This window comes from Rhamphochromis longiceps, linkage group LG18, assembly GCF_057381845.1.
Source record: "Rhamphochromis longiceps isolate RC_006_pf linkage group LG18, R_longiceps_female_GT1.1, whole genome shotgun sequence".
Taxonomy (NCBI): Eukaryota; Metazoa; Chordata; class Actinopteri; order Cichliformes; family Cichlidae; genus Rhamphochromis; species Rhamphochromis longiceps.
In genome coordinates, this window is record NC_140574.1 from 8,829,214 (window position 1) to 8,852,833 (window position 23,620).

General features: G+C 38.9%; 1 protein-coding gene across 1 annotated transcript in view; it reads left to right on the top strand.

Annotated features, from left to right (window-relative positions):
- The window catches only part of pip4p1a (phosphatidylinositol-4,5-bisphosphate 4-phosphatase 1a), a 29,932-nt gene extending 18,197 nt beyond the window's left edge, over positions 1–11,735 (top strand). The window contains exons 5-7 of the mRNA XM_085388414.1: positions 4,084–4,136; positions 6,108–6,198; positions 9,521–11,735. Of these exons, the coding sequence (XP_085244540.1) occupies positions 4,084–4,136; positions 6,108–6,198; positions 9,521–9,664 (288 nt within the window). The 3' untranslated portion in view covers positions 9,665–11,735. The remainder of the gene's footprint in view (positions 1–4,083; positions 4,137–6,107; positions 6,199–9,520) is intronic.
- Positions 11,736–23,620: the final 11,885 nt, after the last annotated feature.

Below are 23,620 nucleotides of genomic sequence, written 5' to 3' on the forward strand. Positions count from 1 at the left end.
TCTCTACTAAAAACTGCAATCAAATCAATTTTACTCCCACTCCAAGTCTGACAAAAAGATATTTTTTTTATTACCAACTCTGAGCATCAATATTATGAGATACACATTTTAGTTGGTAGAGTAAATTGGGCCTGTAACTCAGAATATTCATTCATTCATAGTATCAATGTAATATTTCTGCATGGTGTTATTAACTGTGCTAAAGTCATAACCTCTATTTACTGTATTTTTCTTAAAAATACTGTAGATGACCAATGAAAGTCCTGTCACTAAGGAAGGTCCAGAGCCATTAAAACACATTTTTGCAGAAGGGATGTGTTACTATGCAGAACAGCTGAATAAAACACTGTCTTTCGGGTGACGCTTTTATCGTCTGCAGCCAAAGCTACAAACCTGTAACAGTTTGAGTAGCCCTGCAAGGTTTTTGTTGTGAAATGTACTGTAGTGAGTGAATTATTGAACATCCAAAAAGCACTACGCCAAGTATATGTTGAATTATTGGTACAGATCAATAACCCTATCAGCTCTCTGCTCATATATATTTGGTCATTTTCTGCTAAAGAGAGGAAGGGAAATTCTTCTTGTTGCTCTTTTAACAATCAGTGGGACAGGTAGGATGGTTTAGATATATGGTGGATGAGAGGAGGTGGGTATACTGGGAGAAGAATAGAATACACCGCCGTTCTCGATTTCTCTGACTATACCCACCTCCGAGGTGAGATGGATGGTGCTGGGCGTTTAGCATTCAGCTGGACCTTTCCTACATGCTTAAAGACAGGGCGGCTGAACAAAAAGTTCAGATCTGTGCCCTGGGTGGCGTTCCAGTTAATCTTTTGTTGCAGATCCTGGTGATAATGTTCTCAGTGTTTCTTTCAAGACAAGAATAATGTACAGCATGCACACAGTGAATTCTGCCCTGCAGGGTTTACAAATGTATCACGGCCCAACGTTGGAAAGAAAGTAACTGTCTGTGTCGTGAGAGAGAACAATTTTTCTTATTTTGCTTTTGTGTAGCAAGCAGCACCTGGATATTTGGATTGAATATCAGTAGGTGTATTTAGAAAAAAGAAAAAAAAAGGCCTTCAAGACTAGTTCATAACTTGTACCTGACATAAAAAGCAAAATATTACCTTATATCAAAATAATCTATTGCACACATGGGCAACAAAGGGCTCAATAGCCACATTTAGCCTGTGAACCATATGAGTCTGGCCCTAGACATTAAAGGGAAACTACTAAAGGGAAAAAAATTAACAGGAAGTATTTGGTTAATGGGTGTTTAAGTGAATTACTTGGGAGCAAACAAATTTCATATGAATCCATGTTCTATTCACAATAGAACATGTTTAAACTGAGGAAATGTACCATTTCAAGAACATAATAAGGTCATTTTGAATTTGATGACAGCAACACGTGTCAAACTGTTGTGACAGGTCCATCCATATTTTCTGCTGAGTAGGATTCCCTCGTCTTCTAACACCTGTAAATACATATACATGTCTTTCCAGATGTGTAAGAACTGATGCATCCCCATGTCATCAGAAATGCTGGCTTTAGGAAACAGTGCTGATAAAAAGGCACATGGTTCCTCTGCTCTTTAGTCCAGGATCTCACATCCATGTTTTTCATAAACACTTAAAAACTTTGATTCGTGTGACCACACGACAGTTTTCCACTTTGCCTCAGTTCATTTTAAATGAGCGTTGGTTCAGAGAAGCTGGTGGTGTTTCTGGATCATGTTCTCATACAGCTTCTTTGCATGATGGAGCTTTAACCTGCATTAGTGGATGGCACAGTGAACTGTCTTCACAGACGATGATTCCTTGAGGTGTTCCCGAGCCCATGCAGGGATTTTCGTGACAGAATCATGCCCGAGGGCCAGAAGATCATAGACGTTCAATATTGATTTTCAGCCTTGACTCTTGCACACAGAGATTTCTGATGAAACTCTGATGGCTTTATGCACTTCAGGTGATGAGATATTCAAAGTCTTCACAATTTGACATTGAAGATTATTATTCTGAAATTTTTCCACAAGTTTTAGAGGTATTTTTTTCCCATAGATTACTGAACCTCTAACCACCTTGGCTTTTGAGAAACTGCCCCTCTAATGCTCCTTTTATACCTAATCATGTTACTGACTTGTTGCCAATTAACCTGATTAGTAACAAAATGTTTCTCCAGCTGTTTCCTTGTAGTACCACTTACTTTTCCAGGCTTTTGTTGCCCCAACCCAACTTTTCTGAGACAAGTTGCTACCATTGAGTTTAGAAAGAGCAAAAACTTTTGTGAAATAATATAATTTCTCATCTTAAACGTTTAATATGTTCTGTAGAATATTGGGATTGTGCAGTATCTTAAGTGGCAGATCATACGCTAGGGGGAGCAGCCTAAAGGAGGAGATGATGTTTCATGTCTTTGTAATAGGAAATTCTTGGTTTTAGAAAAAAGGGCCTTTTTTTCTGCCTACCAAAATTCATCAAGTTTAACATAAATAGTGGTCCTTCTCGCACTTTATCATTGTACCTCCCTGTGGGGGGGAAGAAAAAGAAAGTTGTCTAGCCCTGATTTAACATGTTATTGGAATTAAAGCAATGATTTATGAACCAAGCCTAATTTTTATGTTCTCATTTATTACTTTATGTGACTGAAAGTTACATATTTCTCTGCAAGAAGGAAATTGCAGGACTTTAAAGACAATTAATCTGCATGTAGAGGAGCACGATTGTAGCAAAAATTATAATCCTGATTATTTTTTCATTATTTAACATGTTAACTTTCCTTTTGAAACATCACACGTTTGTTGAATTCAAGTGTCAAATTCCCACATTACATTGTCAGGTAAAGCCCATTTTTACTTTAAATGAGCTGGGTGCACTGTTACATCAGGAGCATTTTGTTTTGTCCAAGCACTATTGATAAATTAACATGACGTTACATTAACATATATCTGAGCTCTTCACACCCCAGCAGAGCCTTATGTGGCGTTTATGATTGATGTGACTTGAAGAGAGACGAGGAGTTCTTTGCTCCTTGCAGCTGATATCCATATGATTGAGAGACGTTAACGACAAATGTTCCTGTCAGAAGAAAGAAAGTCCTCTTCATTTACATTACATTTGCATGTTTTTTATGCTTTGTATAAAAACTTTTTTTTTTTCTGTAGAAGGAGGGTTTCATTACTCAAGCTTAAAATTTTGGTAAAATGTCTAATGGTCAGACCTCTGTAAAGTCAATTAAAACTGACTTTGACTCACCTGTGTGTGCCAAAAGCCAATTTTGAGCCAGGAAAACTCAACATTTATTTAAAAAACAAAAAGAAAGTTACCCTGGGGCTGCTCAATTATAGCAGCGATCCTAATCAGGTTTATTTTGCTCAGTATTGAAGTCCTGATAAAACACAATGCCTTCTTTTAACTTTAAAGAAAAATTTTATTTCTGATTTTAATCAAAGTTGTTCTTCCTGTCATCCTGGATAAACTCACCTCAGACTGAGTTTGGAGAGACGCGCTAAAGAAAAGACAAAAAATGTCGGCCACAAAAAGAATGCAGAAACATCGTGTTTTCATCTGGATAATTTATGCTGATAGTCATTGGAAGACATCATTGTATTTGAATTTTGATTATTTGGAAGAGTGTTATTTTACTGCAGTGTTTCAGTTGCAGGCCCTTTACACTTTCTCACTCCCTTCAGTATCCTGTCCTGATGATAAAAATCTTCTGACCAGCCCAAATGGATGGGGGGGGGGAAAAACAAATCTATCTGCTGTTAGCACTTTATAAACAAACTGTATAGGACTTCTCTCCAACACCTGCTCACATTTGCTTATCAATCTGCTGCACAGCTATACTTATTTAATTTTTACCTGGTGCTACGTTTATTTTTATTTTTCTGAGTGAAGTCAAAGGCAAACTTTTGTGCCTGTTTCATTATAAACCTAACAGAAGCAGAATCACTAGTTTGTCTGTTAGAGGTCAAAAAGAGAATTAATGTGAGTGTAAGTGTGTCGCCACCATAACTGCTAAGTTGGCAAACGTTTTTAGCTGAAGCCGAAGCTCACATCTTTCTCTTTGTAATTTCAGTGGACAGAGTTCACAGATCGGACGCTGGCCAGGTGCCCACACTGCAGGAAAGTGTAAGTAGCTATAAGCAAATCATCCATTGCACCACTCTCCTCTCACCGTACGCAGTTTTTGCTTTTACACCGTTTGGCATTAAGCTGTAAGGTTTTACTCAGACACAGTAACAAAAAGGTAATAAGCAGTGACTTCAGGGACACTTTAATTAAATCTCTTACTTCCCGTTTCCTCACAGACCTCAATTAGTGTTAAATGTCATGAGGCTTCTGATCTGTCACATTGTATGTCCATATATGTTTAGTACCTCAGGTTACAGATTACTGCATCACTGTCTGCATGAGCTTCTTAACATGGTGAGAAATGGATGCAGGATGCTAGTATCTATTGCAATTGCATGATAAATTTGAAATAATATAGGATGCAGTTAAATACATGTTATTGATTATACGTTTAAAAAAAAAGAAACTGAATAATCAGAACGGATATACAAAGCAAATAGCTGCCTTTTGTTCTGGTACTGAAGAGACGTGCCAGTATGTCAGCTGTCTTGCAGTGCACAGGTGTGCAGGTGCAGTTTTTGTGAACAGATTTAGTCACAAGACTGTAGTTTGTCAACACAAAAGCATCTACAGAACCTCCATTCAGTCTGGACAGGTGCGTTTCTGCAGGTTAAAAATGAAGAATGTAGAAATGCAAACTAAAATGAAGCTACCAAAAGTAGTTATTGTAATTGTTTTTATAATGTGACACAAAAGGAAATATTCTGGTGGAAAAAAACAAACCCAAAAAACCAACACACACAGTTAATGATGGCTGAATTATATTTAGCTGCTCCAGTTTCGGGGTGATATTGTTCACGCTGCTTGCTGTCACGCTGTTGAACCTGACTGGAAAACCTGAATGTGACAAAGGTAGCAGCGTTGTCTCAAACCAAACATGGCAAATGATCCAAGGTTGTTGCTCTAGCAGCCACAGTTTGCATGCATTCATAACTTGTTGAGGCACTGTCCACACGCCCAATACTAAATCCTTTAATACTGAGGAAAATTTTAACACACATAAACAGCAAACACATGTAATTTTAATGCCAACCTACTGGCTGAAAATTATTCAGTGGCCCCTCCCAGTCTGCCGCTTGGGCACGATGGCAGCCATGGAGGGTGACAAGTGTTCTACATTTTGCATAATCTGGGTACTTGTAGTGTACTGCATGCAGTCTATTTGTGAGGGTGAACACACTAGTTGTACAAACCTGCCAACATTAGGTTTGAACATCTGCATGTTTTCACAAAAGTGCATTTTCTTAAGTAAATAAACTCAAAGGGAGGTCAGTGATGTGTGAGTTAAGTAATATTGAATATTACTGTAGTATCTCTGCATACTGGTCACGCAGCCAGCTGCACAGACAGCCTGGTGTTATTTGGCCAGCTCAGAGATGGAAAATTAATTTCACTGTCCTACCTTCCTAATTCAATATGGCAGGAAAGAGGCGTTGTTTGTGTTTCTAACATTTTGTTTATAAAAAGCTGGAATCGGTGAATATCTTTGTTACTTCATCGAGGTCTGAAACTCCCTGTTTCATGTGGCACATGTGGCTCTAACTACCATTTATTTGGTATGTTTAAAAGTCTTTTTTCCCCTGTTCCTTCACAGTAAGGAGGGCTTAAGTGCAATTGTATTCTAAGTAAAATTGTATGCACTCTGTGGGTTGTGTATGTAGAGTTTTACTGAGAGGCTGGACATTGTGGCAACTTGGGTAGTTTTAGATAAACACAAAACGGTACTGATGCAGATATTATTCCTAATAAGTTTAAGGGTCATGCAAATTACTGGAGTTCCTTGGGGAAAAACTGGAGATATTAAAATAAAGAGGACAGCAGTTATGAGTAAGGAAAAGACAGGAAGCACTTGATATAGTTAATGGCTGAACTTCTCACACTATGAGTCTGAACAGAAAAATACATAAACCTGCAGGGTTTTTTGCTGCATTTAAATAAGCAATATTAATTTCTATCTCTCCTCTACAGGTCTTCAATTGGTCAGAGGTATCCACGGAGGCGGAGCTTGTGGTGTTTTCTACTCTGCTTGCTATTCAGCATTTCAACCGCCGGATTGATGGTGAGCACACGCCGCCCAACGCCAGTCTGACACCCACATGAGTCAAGGAGCTGTTGTTCAGTATTAAAAAAGAGATTATGAATAGCTGTCTGCCGGGCATTTATCTTTTTAGAAAATGGTTCTCATGTCCTTCCTGTTTTGTTTTATGAAGCGAAAAGTCCACAATTATAGATAAAACAAAGGTAGCAGGGAGAAGCAACATGATTGCTATCTTTTCTTTTGTCGTCGCTTGTTTAACATAGAAGGTTGGCGCCTCGCGGCTGCTCTGCAGACACGGTGTGACAGGCCTCTATTTGTCATTGAGAAAAAGCACAAACACAACCTGCTTTAACTGTAAGCTGTGTCAGGCTGCGACGCTGCCTTCAACACCCACAGAATAACAAAACAGAACATTTGTGCTGAGTTCTGATCTCCTGCTTTGCCTCGTCGCTTCTTGTTCTCTCAGTTTGACGTGTGCAAAAATCCATCAGAGCTCACGGTGCTTTTTAGAATTTCTGTTGTTGCCTGCATTTAAGTGATTGTAAATAGATGCTGCAGTGGAATATTATCAGAATAATAAAGGAGATAACAGCCGTTTTAGAGAGTCTAGAGTAAATGAGGGATGTAAAAGTCTAACAGTGATGCACAGAAGGTCAGGACATTCTGCTTTCTGAACAGCAGAGGGCGCAAGATGAGCATCAAAAGAGGCTGAGCATAAGAGGGTTGCATGCCTGGCAGCTTTAAGAACCGTAATCCAAACATTAAATGTGCTGCATTGAAAGCATTGCGTAATGCTGGTGTTGTGGCAATAAATGTCACGACGTGGAATGAGGTTGTGTTTTATGAAAAGGTGTTTTTAATTATATGAGTGGTGCATGAGCAGCAAGTTTTGACAGTTTAATCTTTAGGGGTGTTTTGCGTCAATAACCTTTTAACAGCAAGAACCAGAGACAAGTAACCGATCAAGCTGACTTTCCAGGCTGAATTTTAATTATGAGTTTTAAACAGAATAGTTAAAGGGAAAAAAGAAGTTAAGATTCAACTCTGTGACGGCTTTGACATCCTGGATTTTGTCTTGAGAGTTGCCTGTTAAACTGTAAAAACCCTCTTGAGAACGACATGAATGATTAAACGTTCAGACATCGTTTATAGAAGAAGAAAGATGAAGCTTGAAAGCATATTGATGTCTTTTGGCCTGCTTGAACTGTTAAGATTACCTCATGATTTCTATTTTTATCGAGCTTTTTTGGATTTCTGCTTCTGGCCCTGAACATTTGGAAGCATAATAGTGTATTATAGATGGTAATATTAAGTTTAGATATTCTTGACAACAGAAACGCCTCTAAATCATTTTTCTTTTCCTGCTTCTTTTAATACCCATGTGAATTTTGCTTGAGTGTTTTGACTTTGAAAAGGGAATTTATATTTCCGTACTCCCAGAAAATCCCTGTGGGTTTTCTCAAAGTCACTTTTGCCATCTTCATTAAATAATTTTCTTCTGAGCAGCTGCACACTTAATACTTGATGGCAAAGCTGTTTTCTCTCTTATCTCTCAGTCACTCCTACGTATTGAATATTAGCTTCTGCTTGAAAAATTGTGGGGGAAAAAACCTGTCACTGCATTAGTGTGGTGCTGGTGAATTAATCACTAAGTGTGGATATGGGGCTAAATGTTAACTGGTCTTTGTTTTTCTGTCCTTGAGAGGAGAAATTGTGTTGCTGCCAAGTCAGTTTAAAAGCTGAAAATCTGATCGTTTTAGTTTGGGCTGCCTTGAAATTTCATTTAAATGTATGATATTTTTCTTAGTTTATAAATCCAGCGCAGTTCTTTTCTTTACACATCTGTAAAGTCACCCTCTTCTCTTCATCTTCCCTTGTTGAATGGCGGTTTCCCTTGCAAGACAGACTACACAGTCTAACCTAATCTAAAGCCCAGTCTATACTACTTTGCTGAGTACTCGCTGCAGTGGGCGACCTGCTTGTTTACATTTGTCCTTGTCCACTGGTGTGTCTGCATCACTCTGCCATCACGAGTAAAACTAAAGCTGTCTATCTTGGTCTTACAGACAGTAAATCTTGAGCAGCTGCTTTTATGGAAACGCAGGGTAGCGAGGAAGCTTGAGAACAGACTGTGATGTGTGCACACATTTTCAGAGCTATGGAAACAAGAAAAGTGGCACACGTCTACACTGACAGACTACTATCTATTCCATTATCATAATTATCAGTTACAGGCCCATTATATTTTATTTGAAAGCAGCTTCCTTGTGCTAATGAATATAGTATGAAAAAGACCTGTTACACCGGACTGTGATGCAGTTTAATGTAGTATCATAATTCAGGCATAACTCGAGAGACTTTTAAAACGTAGGTATTTTTGTTTTGCTTTTTGTTTGATTTATACTCAGAGTTCAAGAAAATCCACTTTTAAAGACATTTCTTAAGGTTAAAATAAATGTTATTGATTTAAAGGAGTAATCTTGTAAAGTCTCAGTAATCCAGTCCAATTTATTGCATTTCGGTGTAGTTTCGTTTTTATACCATCGATTCAAAATAACAGTCCTACCAAAGTGCTTTATATTGGAAGATAAAAATACTACAATATTAGTAAGTAAAAAAACAACAACCCAAGAGCCAATAATAATAATAATTGCTGATGATTAAACACAGTAGTGGTGTATAAACACAGAGCAGTTTCCAGGTTTGTTTTGTTGTTGTTGTTTTTCATCAACCTATTGGCAGATTTATGTAAGGATTATTGGACATGATAATCTCTGCAAAGTCGTGGCGGAGATTACTTCAAACTTGTGCAGATTACAGCAACAAAACTGATCTGAGGATAAATGCAGGAAACCTATTCAAACGTACCTGCAGACTAGGCTCCTTCGTTCCCTTACATTTAGGTTGATCGGCGTTTTCTGGCCATCCAAAATTCCGTCTGGGTCGCACGTAATCCCAGAACTGGAGTTACAGTCAGTAACTTCAGTTTTTTTAGCAGGACTTTTTTGTTGTGGAGCCACACTTGTTCCCACATGGACACATTTTAACAGTGCATTATAAATATCTTTTGTGTTTAATCACCAATAATAATAGGAGTGACTGTTCCACATGTTTTTGTTTTTATTTTAGGATTTATATAAAATTGGCTTCTTCTCATCCTTTTGTTTTTCTGCATGGCCGTCATACCTGCATTTTCCACCTAAAAATCTAAATAAATAAACAAGCTTCTCCAGCCTTATAAAAAATGCCTGGCTCTGCCACTGCTTACATGTCCCTCTTGAAAGGGCTTTGTGGGGAGCAGATGGATGCCTGAATGCTCCCTCTGCTTGTTGTTTCTCTGCAGGCTGGAACGTGGGTGAAGGCTCAGACCTACAAGGGAATCTACGCCTCGTGGGCCGTGCTGCTGCTCCTGGTTCTCGTCACCCTGGCTCGGGCCTTCTACTGGGCCTGCATGAGGGTCAGCCAGCCCCTGCAGAACTTCACATAAAGCCCCACCACCACCAACACCTCTCCATCATCTGCCGTATCTCTCTTTCCAAACCGCCTGGCCGGAGGAAAGTTGGCTTTAATGAAGAAAAACGAAACAAAACACGATATTTATTTAAATCCCTACTACAGAAAGAAACAGTTCTCCTCCTCCTGTCCCTTTCCCTTTTAGTCCAACGTGTTTCCAAAACTGGATGGTGGCGGCTGCGACTGCTATATATATCTATCGGTAATTATGATGACGCGTATAGCCTAATGTACTGTTTATCTGTTCTAATCTCGTGGCCAGTGTGGGGCTCATTTTAACTTTTTTTTTTTAACACAGTTTTTTTTGCTCTTTACCCCTGCGCTGTTTTTCGTCTGCAGCGCATCTGCTGCACTTGCGACTTCTAAGACGAGGGCTTAAAGTTAAGTCTTAGATGTGATTATCGGGCCGCCTTTAGTTTTTTGGGTGGCAGGGGGTACTTGCCCTTTCTAATCCTAATTTGTCATTAGGTTGAGTATTTCAGCATTTAACATTTCCTTTTAAACTGAAAAACAAAAGTCAGATGAAGCTAACAAATTGATGCCAGTAAGAAGATAGGCGGCTGGAGGGACATCAACCTCCTTTTGTGAATCTAAAAGATCAAGTAGGTGTTGAAAAGTGTCTGAAAAATTGAATTCAGCAGCGTGTGAAGGTAGGCTATGATGTTTCTGAACTTGTGTTTATGCTGAATTATCCCCTGGGACTGACTTTGATCCAAAGCAGCTTGAAAGCCTTAAAAGGAGGTGTGATAGAAGGATTCAACACTCGCACGTACGCACGCACGCACGCACGCACACACACAAACATACATACACAGCCACATTAATGCATACCATCACACAACAAAAGCAGGATGCTCTTTTAGAGTTGCACCAGCTCAGAAAGCAGTTTGTCAAAGGCAAACCAGCCTCCGTCTTCAAAGCCAGACCTGGAGACAGATTTCCTCCACACCGCGGTTTGTTTTTTTCAGCCGGGAAAGAAGTGACACGCGTGAAAGTTGTGGTCCGACAAGAATGTAACCGCATTTGAAAGCTTCTTTTTTTCTTGGAGCCAAAATCCAGCCAACAGGTTTGTACCAACTTCTCTGCAGTCAAAATAACATTAACAGCAGAGCTTGACAGAATCCTTCCTCCCCACTTATTCCCGTTTCCAAAAGATACGTGCGTGCGGTTTGCTCATGGTGCATTTTGTACAGCGTGGCTCTCTGAAGTACAGAATACCAAAACAAATAAACCACAAATGGGTACTGACTTTTAGAATACTGATATCTGCCTTGTTGCATCTGCAAAACCCTTAGAGTATATGTGGAGTTTCTTTTAGACGTGTGTTTAGTTGTTGAACCACAGGGACAGGATGTTTGTTTTTTGTTTTTTTTTTTAAGTGCTGAAATCTGGGCTTATTCTGCAAAAATACAGGACATGAGAGTTTCACAGCTGAGGGTAGAAACCCTTACCACTTCAAGATCTGCGTCCGAATGCATCAAGTTTCACATAAGTCACCTTATTTCAACATTAAAAAAACCACGTCGCTTTGCTCTTTTTGTGTTTTGGGACAGTTCAGGATCACTTAACAGTACACACGTCGCTTTTTTGGTCACTGAAGACGGAGGCTGCTACTGGTGAAGTTTCCACATTAAGGCCAGCGGGAGATGTTACGTGGAAAGGTCAGAATAGGTCCGTAACACAAACACACACTATGAATACATTCTCACACAGTGCTAGTCCGTAACTCGTCTGTGGTTCTGAATCTGAATGTGGTAATAATTCTTTAATGATTTATGTTTTGTTTTTTGATTGTAAATATATTTGTTGTATGATGGAAGTGATTAAACGGATTCTGTTGCACTCTGAGCTTAACACTACTGCTGTGATCGCTGCTCAACTTTTAATTGTTCTGTTTGAGAGGGTTATTTTTGCAGCTCCTTGAATTGTTACATATTTAATAATTTTTAATTTTTTTTTTTTTTGTGATCAACTACTAACCTAATGAGCCTCTGGACACACGTTCGTGTTCAAAACATAACTATTAACATACCAACAAAACAACACTGAATCACATTCCTGAGCGATGGCATTTCTCTCTCTCTCTTACTCTTACACACACACACACACACACACACTCTCAGCACCTTAGCCGGAAGTAAGAAACACTGCATACAGCAAGAATGAAGAGATAAAGTTACCCTGCTAGACTGAACTGAGGTCAATATGGATGCATCATGTTATTTATTATACGCACTGCAAACTAGGATCAACTTAACATTTCAGCTTTTTACAGTTTTACAGTCTTATTTATTGTGAACGCTGTGGGGTGTGGAGGAAGGTGATTTCATTTTCTTGCTCCGAGGGCATTTGTTGTTGTTTTTGTTTTATTTCTGTTTGTTTTTTCTTTCTTTTAAAGAACGATCTGCCTGTTTAAAGTTATGGTCGGTGCATTAATTTTTAAGACTGTTGGAAACAAAAAGAAATGAGATAATCGAAGGCGGTGCAAGATGACTTGTTTAAAGGACCCTTTTTTGCAGTGGAGTGACTGTGTTTTACCCACGACTGCAAAACAAATTAATCATGTTAACGCCAATAATCAAGAACCTGGCTGATGCTCTTTTCGGAGTTTGTTTACACTCGAATAAAGACATGATGATGTACAAAACTGGAGATGTGAGATCTTTTTATCTACCAACATAAAATTTTCGAATGCCTTTATTCTCTGCTCATGTCTTCCAAACAGATCTGGGGTTTTGAAAAGAGGATTTCACTGCTCGTGCTTCCTGGAATAATCAAACCGTTTATAGCTTAAAAAAATCAAAGAACTTCAAGGCGCTCTCTTTGGAATAACATTTACAATGGTTTTATTTTCATGCCATGGTCATGTTTGTAAAAACGGATTAGTGCTTTTATAATATCTGCTGGGAAAAATGAACGTGTCTCAACTCTGAGCCATCAACGGCATAATTCAAAAGAAGCTGCCTCAGATGGGACGTAGCCTTATCTGCTTCCATTAATGTTGCATCACACTTTTTCCCAGGTGAGGCCCAAACCAGAGTTATTATAGTTTATTTTTTCTCTTTCATTTTGACTTTTTGGTTAACATTCAGTTTGCTTTCAGTTAAACTCTAGAGTGGATTTGACCATTTGAGTTCAGTTTCCATTGCTTAACCCTATTTATTGTGTATCATGTCAGATTTTTAAAATCTTAAACCCCCTCATATGTTTTTGTTTAAGAAAAAAAAGCTATGAGCAAGTCAAAGGAGCTTGCAAAGAAAAGAGTCTGGACTTAAAGAAGTCCAGACTCTTTTCTTTGCAAGCTCCTTTGACTACGATGACCTGGATGACTGAGAACCTTCACAGACAAGCTATGAGCAAGAAATTGCATCAAAAATGCCAGCTGTAGATCAACACTCCAGTTTCAAGACAGTTCAATTTTCTGGCAATTGTGTCATGATTCACAATTTAAAGGGTTAAAATGTTTAGTTTTAGTTCAGCTTTTACTTGTTTTTATCTTTACATTTTTATCATCAATATTATAATTGAGCTGTATTTGTCAGGGGCAGAATTTCAAAAGTTTAGAAGCAGCGTCGCAGTACAAACACAACACTTTGCGAAGGCATTCGACTCACAGTCACGTAGACATCCCACATGTTCATAAACATGCCCATCAAAGCCGTGACTAAAACTGGTTAGAACTACAGTTTCCTCTATAATTTTATTGTATTTTTATTAGATTTTCCGAATGCACAGTACTGCTTCTCGTATCTTGCCGTAGAGGCAAACTTGATTTTTAGAGCAATAAGCTCCCCTTGCACCCAACACACTTTTATTTCTGTTTAGATTTGAAACACTGGGATATACTGGCATTTTCAAGCATTACACATAGTGCTGATACAGACTGTTTATTTACTGGACACTGCAGTGTTTCTCCAGGATCATTCAGACTGGCTGTGTGATGACTCAGGATACAGCGATGCCAGTATCTGCACATTTTTCAAGCCTAAACCAAATAAAAGTGCATTAAACTAAGCAGGAGTGGGAGGAGGGCTTACTGCTCATGAAATCAAGCTTTCGAGTCGATAGAGGCTCTTTGGGAATTTTAAGATAGCTTGTTAATTCAGAAAAACAGCAGTTTGTTATTTATTTATTCATTTATTTATGCTTGGCCAAGTGAATGTATTATACTTTTGTATGTAAGAGACTAAAAGGGTGTTGAGATATAAGATATCGGAAAATGGCATCCATTTGGCCCAGAGTATTCATCTTATTTCAATTAAAATTCTATAAGCAGCAAAATTTATTCAGAAAAATAAAGTCCTCATTTAAGCCAAGATATTTAGTGGCCTTTAATTTATAAATCCAGCTCCCCTTTGGTTAAATCTTCACTTCTTCTTCTGGAAAGAGGAAAATGCTTAATTCCAAAGGCTTGTAACGTGGATGTGCTGCTAATATGCAGGTCCAGGTAGTGTCTAGCCACGGGATAATTAACACGTCTGGATGTCTTGCTCTTCTAGTGTAAAAAAAAAAACCCTTGCAGTTAGTGAAATAATTGGTGGTCTGGGGTTTGTTTAGAATCACCGACGTACACTATTCACCTTTGCACATACACGAGATATTTGTATTTATGTACTGTTTGGGTTCTGGGATAATGATGGAAGCAGAAACCCGTGATTAAAACTGTCATCCTTTCCTTTAATTAGGATCATTCCTAGTTATTAAAAAGAGTGAAATCAAAGCATTCCTCTTTTTGCTGAATCTAAAGGTCTCCCGTTTTAGAATCACTAATTAAAAGCTTTGTGCTGAAGCCAAATTAGTTTTATCTTCTTCTCTCTTACTTTTTTTTTTTATTCTTACAAAATGCTGGAAAGAAGCTCATCATTTTCTCACACAACTTGGCCCCTGTCGGCTTCTCGAGTTTCATGCGGATATATTTTTTGCCTGGACACAAAGAGATGGAGAGATTAAGGACACTGAAAAACCTTTCAGAAACCACAGCTCCCCAGAGGGCCGCATGAACCACGGAGGCTGGAGGGGAGTAGACAAAAAAAAAAAGCAGTGAAGAAGACAATTGCACTCATAACCTCCTGGTTTTCAGGCTTTAGCCAACTTTTATTCTGTAACACAACAACTGAGCCGTTGTCTCACATAAATACGCACTCCTACTCAAAAGTGCTCCAGGGCCATTTTATTGTAATTGTATTGACTTAATTTTTCATTCATGAAATTATACCGCTCTGCCTCCTCGGAGAGCTTTACAGTCTCTGTTCTTCACTTTTGTTCAGTCGTTGCCATCTTGACAGTTTTCCCTTGTGAGGTGCTTCAGTGACAGCTTTGATGATTTGGGACTAAAAAACAATGAAATAACAGGAAAGAGAACGCAAAGCTGTAAATCATCGTATTTGTTCTACTTTCGGATTATGAGGGTCAGCACTGCACTCAAATCAGTTTGCCTTGTACAGCCGCCAATGTATGAAAGGCACTGTTATTTGGCTAATCCAGTATTAGGGGAAAAAAAGAAGGGAAAAAGACACTTATTTTATATTAGCATGGTGGGATTGTTTTAAAATGGAGCAATGGAATTAATTCTGTATATTCAATGTGCATCGTGCACATTTGACAGAGCTGCTTTTATTTTGGGCCAACATTCAGAGAGAATCCGCAACGAAGAGGAACGGCAGCCTAATAATTAGAGCATGTGTCAAAGTACTAATGGCATTCTGGCTAATTGAACTGTTTTCATTTGAAGAATATTTTTAAACACTTAATGTGTCTTCAGGGTGTGGGGAAAAAAGGCAAAATCATACCACTGTAATTCAACATTGTAGCCTCGGGGGACCAAGCTATTTTAACAAACACAATGACAGATTGGGGTCTTTTATGACCCACGTTATGCTATTACACACAGTGTGTTTTAATGCCACTATTTGTGTTTTACATTCACCAACCACTTTATTAAGTAGACCTGCTGAATTACTTGTTGATACAAGTGTCTAATCAGACAGTCACATGGCAGCAGCTTGGTGAGTTCAGGAATGTAGACGAACTGCTGAAGTTCAAACTGAGCATCATAATGAGGAAGGAAAGTAATTTAAGTGGTTGTTTACATCAGACGAGATGGTCAGAGTATTTCAGAAACTGCTGATCTACTGGAAATTTCCTGCACAACCATTTCTAGAGTTTACAGAGAATGGTCCGAAAAAGAGAGGATATCCATCAAGCGTCGGTTCTTCAGGTGATGTCAGAGGACAGTTGAGAATGGCCAGACTATGAGCTGGTAGGAAGGCAATAGTAACTCCGGTAACTGCTCATTACACCCGAGGTAAGCAGAGGAGCATCTCTGAATGGACAAGATGCGAAATCTTGAAACAGATGAGCTAAAGCAGCAGAAGACTGAAAACTCCTGCCAGCTAAAAACAGGAAACTACAGTTCAGTCTCAATTTCTGCTGTGACATTTGGATGGCACGGTCAGAATTTGGCTCAAACAACATGAACACAGGGATTCAACCCGCCCTGTAGCAACGGTTCAGGGTGGTGGTGTAACAGTGTGGGGATAGTTTCTTGCAACACTTTGAGGACCTCACTACCAACTGAGCATCATTTAAACCCCACTGCCCACCTGAGTATTGCTGTTTACTCCCTTCATGACCACAGTGTACCCATCTTTTGATGGCTGCTTCAACCAGGATGATTAATATGATAATATAATTATTGTTTTCAATCATGTTTGTGTAAAAAAAAGACTTAACTCACTCATCACAATTAATTGAGGCAATTATAGCCTCGCTTTGGAAATGAAATTCCTAAAGGCGTAGCTTTTGTTAGCTATAAGATATTGTAAACATTACAATAAATCAACAATAAAATTAAACACTTGCACACACAAAACAAGAAAAACATTTATATATTTTCAGGCCCTTAAATGACTCAAATTATTGGACAAATGAAACAAATATGAAAGGTTGCTGGAGAAGTAGTAGCAGAAGTATGCTGAGGTCACTTGCAGGTTAAAATCTCAGCGAAGTCAGGAGTAATCAGTGCACAGCTCAAAACTGATCCAAGTCTTTATCTTTATCAAATAAAGCAGTTTTAACATTTTCCACCTAAAGTACTATATATTAATACTGAATATTTACATTTTCAAAACAATATAACATACAAGCGCAGAGCGTCTTAGTAAGGAGGTGAGCCCTGATTACCATCAAACAGCTTGAAATTGTTTCTTTAAGACACTAGAACTCTGCTCCATTCTTCCAAGAGAGATTCCCTAATGCGCCGTGATGACATCGATGGTGTGCCAATGTGTCAAAACCCTCGTGACAGACATGTGTCTTGGCAGGATAAAGACGATCAGCTTTCCACTCAGTTGCAGTGACTCTTTCTTTTAAGGCGATAAGTGAGCCCGCTCCACGCCAGCAAAACGCTTTCAACAGAGCCACCAGATCACCTTACTGCAAGGGTCAAGGGTTCAGGTTTTGTTTTGATGTATGTGAAATGATGCATGAGGAATATTTGATTGGTACAGCCAGGAAAACAAGAAGTCTGGTGATGACTGATTGATTTCTGTCTTCCAACAAGGCAAACATAATGAAATAATGCACTGCCTGCGCTCACACATTGTTTGCGCTTACACATAACACACAACTGATGGGAGACAATGCAAGCGAGGGCTTAAAGCTGAGACATATTGATGCATAAATTAAATTAAATACAGTCAAACAGAGACAAATGCGATCTCAAAGCTTTAAGGACTGAGTGCCAATTAACGGAGCCAGCATATACATTAAACAAAATAATTACAAATCCATGCTTCATTTTTCTTATTATTAAAGATTAAAATAGCAGAAAGCTTCCAGAGCTGCACACAATGATCACAGTGATTTTTACATTTGTTGTCACATCCATAAAGTCCTCTTGTTCTTCAATATCTGTTGCTGATGTATCAAGGGCTGATATTTGGCACCTGTACGCCTGGGTCTTGGCTTGGATTACTATTATCATTATTATTATTATTTATAACGTTTATCAAAGTCTCTGCTTTCAAACTGAAAGTCCATTCTCGCTGTTTGTGTGAAGTGCACCCAAGATGAGATTCATTTCTCCTCGAGCTCTCCTTCAGGTCCATGAGTGATCGCCCTTATTTCCCATCAGGCCTGTGATCGATTTAGTAGTCACTGCTCAGTTAGTCTCTACTGTGCCAAGTTTTCTGCTTTCTGCTTCAAAATGCGGGTGTGCTTCCTGTGTAACGAAGGTTTGGGGGTTTTGTGTTAGTTGTCCTTTTTTGGGTCGGTTTTGAGATGTTTAATCATCATCAGGGTGGATTTTTCAAATGGTTCCTGAAAGATGAAAACAGTTTTTTGTAATTTTACAGCAAGGATTACAAATAAATCCAGGCGGCCTGTATGACGCTTGGGTGATAAAGGTTTTAAGCCTATGAGGTTTAAATGGTAACCCTGTAGAAAGGCACAATGGACATAACTTAGGAAAAATGTAAATAGTTTTTGATGTTTGTCAGTTAAAATTATTATTTTCTTTTTTGTTCCCTGATCGGCAAGACTTGGGAGAACAACTTAGTAAAAACAGAAGAGTTTGCCCGGAGTTCAGATTAGGGGTTGGACCGTCACCGACGACGATTTAGACCTCAGAGGAGGCACCAGGATGACTGACACACTCGCAGGCCTTATAAATTATTACCACAGGCCAACACTGGCCTGCGGGCCACACTTTGAGACTGCTTGCTTCAGGGAAAGAATAAAAAAAGGGAAATCTAAGTGATGCCGTCTTTGTTTCCTGAAGATTTTTTCACCTTTCCTGCACAATTTTCTTCCGCCACCTTATCTCCTGCTTTATTTAAGAGGTTATGTGTTATTCCACAGACACACACACACAAACACACACACACAGGATGTATCACACACACTCACAGAGCTTCTCTTGCACACTCTCAGTGAATATTGCAGCAGTTAAGAAAAAAGGCAGTGCCTCGCTAAAGCCTTGATCCCTCTTACTTCTAACAGGATTTGACCCTTAAGACTTGGAGCATGACCCTCATCTGCTGCAATACCATCATCCTGTTTAACATACACTCTCACTATTGTCCTCCTGCCCTCACTCACACACAGTTCACACAAACACACACACGCACGTCTAGAAGCCCACACAAACAGGAACTCTGAGACATTTCAGGGACTCAAACCTTCACTGCACTCCAGCTCTACATACTCCCACACACACATACACGCACGGACACACTGTACCGCATGATGTAACACTAGCTTAATTTTACGCCTAACACACAACCTGATGGATCCAGTTAAATGTAAATCGCGAACAAGCGCTCCTGGCACTACAAAGAAAGAGGAGCGAAATAAGGAGATGACAAGGGATGGAGGACGGAGGGAGGAGGATGGATGGAGAGGTTTCAGTGTGGGGAGGAGGGAGAGGGGGGTAACTCTCTGTGAGAGGATGATACGATTGAATGAGTGAGAATGAGAGAGACGAAGGGGAAAGCGAGGGAGAGAGAGAGGGAGGCAGTGAGGATGAGAGGATGCAGGGAGATGAAGGAGAAGGAGAGATTGAGCAGGCAGCTAAGCACCAGATTAAACTCTGGGGTCGTCAGCTGTAAAACAAACAGTCCTTTTAGCAGGGATCAAATCCAGACTTAACCCCCCCACCCCCCACCCCCCGTTCTCTCATCCTCCTCATCCTCCTCATCCTCTGTCCACACGCAAACACATACACACAGAGGAGATAATGCAGCTTGCTCAAGTAGAAGAGAGCAGGGGGAAAAAAACAACAAGGATGACAATCTTGGTGGAAAGCAAATTCCCGTCTCAGGACCCATTTTTGTGCGCCACTACCTAAATTGCTCCTCAGGGAATGTGAAGTCTTATTATACCCTGGCAGATGTCCTTCATTATATTTGTTTTGTTTTTTTTTATCCCCCTGCACAGTTCCTCTTGGTGATAGACTGGGCTAATATCTGGCACAGAAACACTAGAGAGTAAGCGAGGCAGAGAAGGGGGTTTTCCTCACATAGCTCTGTGTTTATATTGCATCTTTACTGTAATATTCCCCAGACAGTGCTGCAAGCCTCAGTTCTCTTTCTGTCATCTGCTTCTGGGTGCTGCAGTCCCATCAGTCCGAAGGCTCAATTTCCAAACTGTCAGCTTTTATACTCACTATGAGGCCACTTCCTTTGTTGTGTGTTTGTGTGTTTATGCGTGTCTCCAAAGTGTCTGTTTAAATCCACTACTAACAGCAGGTTTTTTTTTTACTGTCTATCAGCTGTCTTTGTTAGGACTGCTCTGAAGTTGAGTATTTTTGAAAAGTGGGGTTATTTACACCATGCCTCGTGGTATCATAAGGCAGTTTAAGAGTTAAAAAAAGAAACAAACTTGACCCTCACAATACACCTTTCAACCAGTTTGAGATGAAAAAGGATGGTCTTTTTTTGTGAATCATACATAAAGCTTCTCTAACAAAGTTAAAAGATCTGGAGATCTTTTAACTTTGTCTTTAAAGTGCCTTTGATTGTTTAAAAGGGACTTTAATCCCACAAGGTTTCAAAAACGTTTCAGATTTAAGAGCAAATATAATTATATTGACTTTTCTATCAAATGTAACCATTCAGTAGTTATTTGCTTAAGTATGATAGCCCCAGTTGTTCCTTTAATTATTTTTTGAAGGGGTTTTAAGTTGTAGATCACACAAAAACAGCAAAGTGAAGGCATCAGTTTGATGTTCATGTTCATGGTGTTAGTTTCAGCTGTTACATTTTACAGAAAGAGCAACTCAATAATGAATCAAGACAGCTAGGCGTAATAGATAATGAAATATAATTTTTTTAGTAACCCAATTTTTTTTTGATTGAGCAAACAATATTTAAACTAATCACAAAGTTTGTTTCAAACCAAGAACAGTGTTACAGCAGTTTCACTTCACAGCGAGAAGGTCCTGGCTTCAAGGCCTTTCTGTGTGGAGTTTGGATGTTTTCCCTGTGACTGTGTGGGTTCTCTCCCAGTACTCCAGCTTCCTCCCACACTCCATTGGGTCAGGTTAATTGGTGATTCTAAACTGACTCTATGTGTTAGCCCTGCAACAGATTGGCGACCTGTGACCCAAACACCCCATCCACCAAATTGGATAAGCAGAAGAAACTAAATGTAGCTTGCAGTGCATTTTGTTAAATTTAAATTAGTGTAGGAACGGCAACTGTCCCCAGGTTGGTCCCTTCAAATCATAGTTTACTGCATGTAATTTCCATTTTCTTAATTTAACTAATTATACTTTTCTGGGAAATATGAAGCACAAAATGAACAATGGCATGTCCCCTATTATCTCATCCTGTGCTGCACTTTAATAATAATAATAATAATACTACCAGCCGGCACATCTAAAGCTCATTAACATATTACATCTTGTAGAAATATTAAAATGACGATATGTAGTTTCAGGCTGAGTGCTGTATTTTAATTCCTTAGAATTTTATTTGGCCTTGTTGCCCGGCAACCCCACTAACAAGATTCCGAAACTCAAAGTGACTGTTGGTCGCTAGGAAACATCACATCACCAAAATGTAATTTTTATATTCCTTTCTGTGCGTGTGTGTATCAGTGTGAGTGTGTGTATCAGTGTGTGTGTGTGTGTGTGTGTGTGTGTGTGTGTGTGTGTGTGTGTGTGTGTGTGTGTGTGTGTGTGTGTGTGTGTTAATTAGTGAGCCTTAGAGGTGATGGTAGGAGTATTTTTTAACATTAGCTGCATATCTATTGCACCAACATGAAAGAAGTGTTGAGCTTTTCATCTCACAGGAAGAAAGTGAAATTACTTTTTTAAGACCTTAAAAGCAATTTCTGGATTCATAAAAAGACAGACTTTGACAACAGCTTAGATCTAATTAAAAGCGAGCCTTTAGCTACTTTAAATGTATCTGTTGCACAAAAGTTGTTTCGCTCTTAACTATCCAAAGTTGGATTAATGTACTTTAAATATGGAGGAAATCAAAACCTTTTATTCAAACCGAGTAAAACATGCTTAGACAAATATTAAATCAAAAAGCTCTGCTCGCATCATTCAAGCAAAAAACTTGTCCTTTAGGAAAATTAAAAAAGAATTTAATATTAGATGAAATAAAAACAAAAAATAATGAGTCATTTTCCAATAAAGTCTTTTTTGGGGCTGTTCTTTTTGCACCATGGATGAACCAGTCTTTACTTTTGTCAAACCCCTTGGGGCCTGTTTTACATCTCATGTGAGATCAAACCAGATGTCCTAGAAATAAGTTTATGTGCAACTCTATTATTACCTTCAAAGAAATGTAAAAAGAAAAGCCTGGCTTGATTAGGAAATATATTTTAATAAATTTAAAGCCAGGAAGAGGTGGTTGGGGTTGATGGAGAGTGTGCAAACATGAGATTGGATCATGTGCTTTTGCTTTTGTAACAAAAGTACTTTGGTTAAGGTTAAAGGTTAAAAGATCACATGTTGTGATTAAAGTCACTGTAGATTTTTTTCCTGTATGGAACCATACCATAATCTTTTAAAGCATTTGAGAAGTTACTCACTCTGCTCTGTCAGAGTGACCTCACTCATCAGCTCACCAAACTTTAGTTTTGTGTATTTTATAACATGAGACTTATGGCTAATATCAGTGTTCAGGAGTCTATCTGATCATTTTCCACATATTTAGATTTCATTTTAGATTTGCAGCACTGTGAAGGACACTGAATGTCAAATCCTCATTGTTTCTCCCTCCAAATACAGACATTTTTATATCGTAATGTAGCTTAAGTGCAATGTTTGCACCGGCTATTGCTCATAGTAAAATATAATGGCCAAAACATTTCCAAAGCCAGCTTAAAGTAGTAAACTAGTATGTAGTCTGTTGTAATAGGCTAAAAAAATGTCATCTCACTTCTGTTTTTTAAGGTTGAATTGAAGGAAAAGGAACTGAATGGGTTCTCGTATATGTGCAATTATCTATGTGTGTTTGGTTTCAAGCTCTGCATGTGACCCGGGGTCCTCAGGCTGCTAAAAGCACAACATTCAACTCAATTAGTGCTATGCATAATTGATAGCTGTCTGGGAGAGTATTTGTATTTACACTGGAATTAAAAGCCTCCGGTGTCAGCTATCACATCTGAGGGACGATAAGTGTATGCGGGTGGGACTGTGTGTGTGTGTGTGTGTGTTTGTGTTTTGTGCAAGGGATGGGGGACTGTATAGGGATGTATGTGCATCACAAGCCTAAGCAGATTGTTGCTGGGAGCTTCTCTTTATGTCTTCTCTCCTGCTGTATAGGGAACACTAAATCACAGCTAATCCACCAACAAATGCAGCAGCACAACATTTTGTTCGGGTTAAGTAATGTAGGATTAAGTCGTAACCCAGTTCTCACAGACTTGGCAAAATATAGATTTGGATGCTGTCTGTGTGTGTGATTGTCTTGAAAAGAAGCTGATATCAATATACAATCTTTCCAATACTCCATTAGCATAATTACCTGATTAAGAAACAAGTAGAAATCTTCTATACTTAGCTACTGCCGTTCACTAGCATAAATTGTGTATTAGCATAAAAAAAGCTATCCTAGTTCTATACACTTGTTACTGCGAAGTTGCTAGGCAACAAGCTGATAATAGCGTCTGGTTAAAATGTAATTCTGTACATACGTGTCCTGTCAACATAAAACTTGTCATTTTTTTTTTGTACAGATTTGCGGGTTTACCCTTAGGCTTACCTATGAGCAGATCTACACTGCTTTCAACTGTTTCCAGTTATAGCTTCATAGCTATAACTTCATATTTAACAAACACACTCGAAAACAGAACTGATATTTCAAGATTTACCGATCTGTCAAAATGTTCTCCTTAATGATGCGTAAACACAAGCACGGAAGAAACTAAAAGGAAGGTTTCAGTTATAAAAAGCATGTAATTTTCCTTTTTG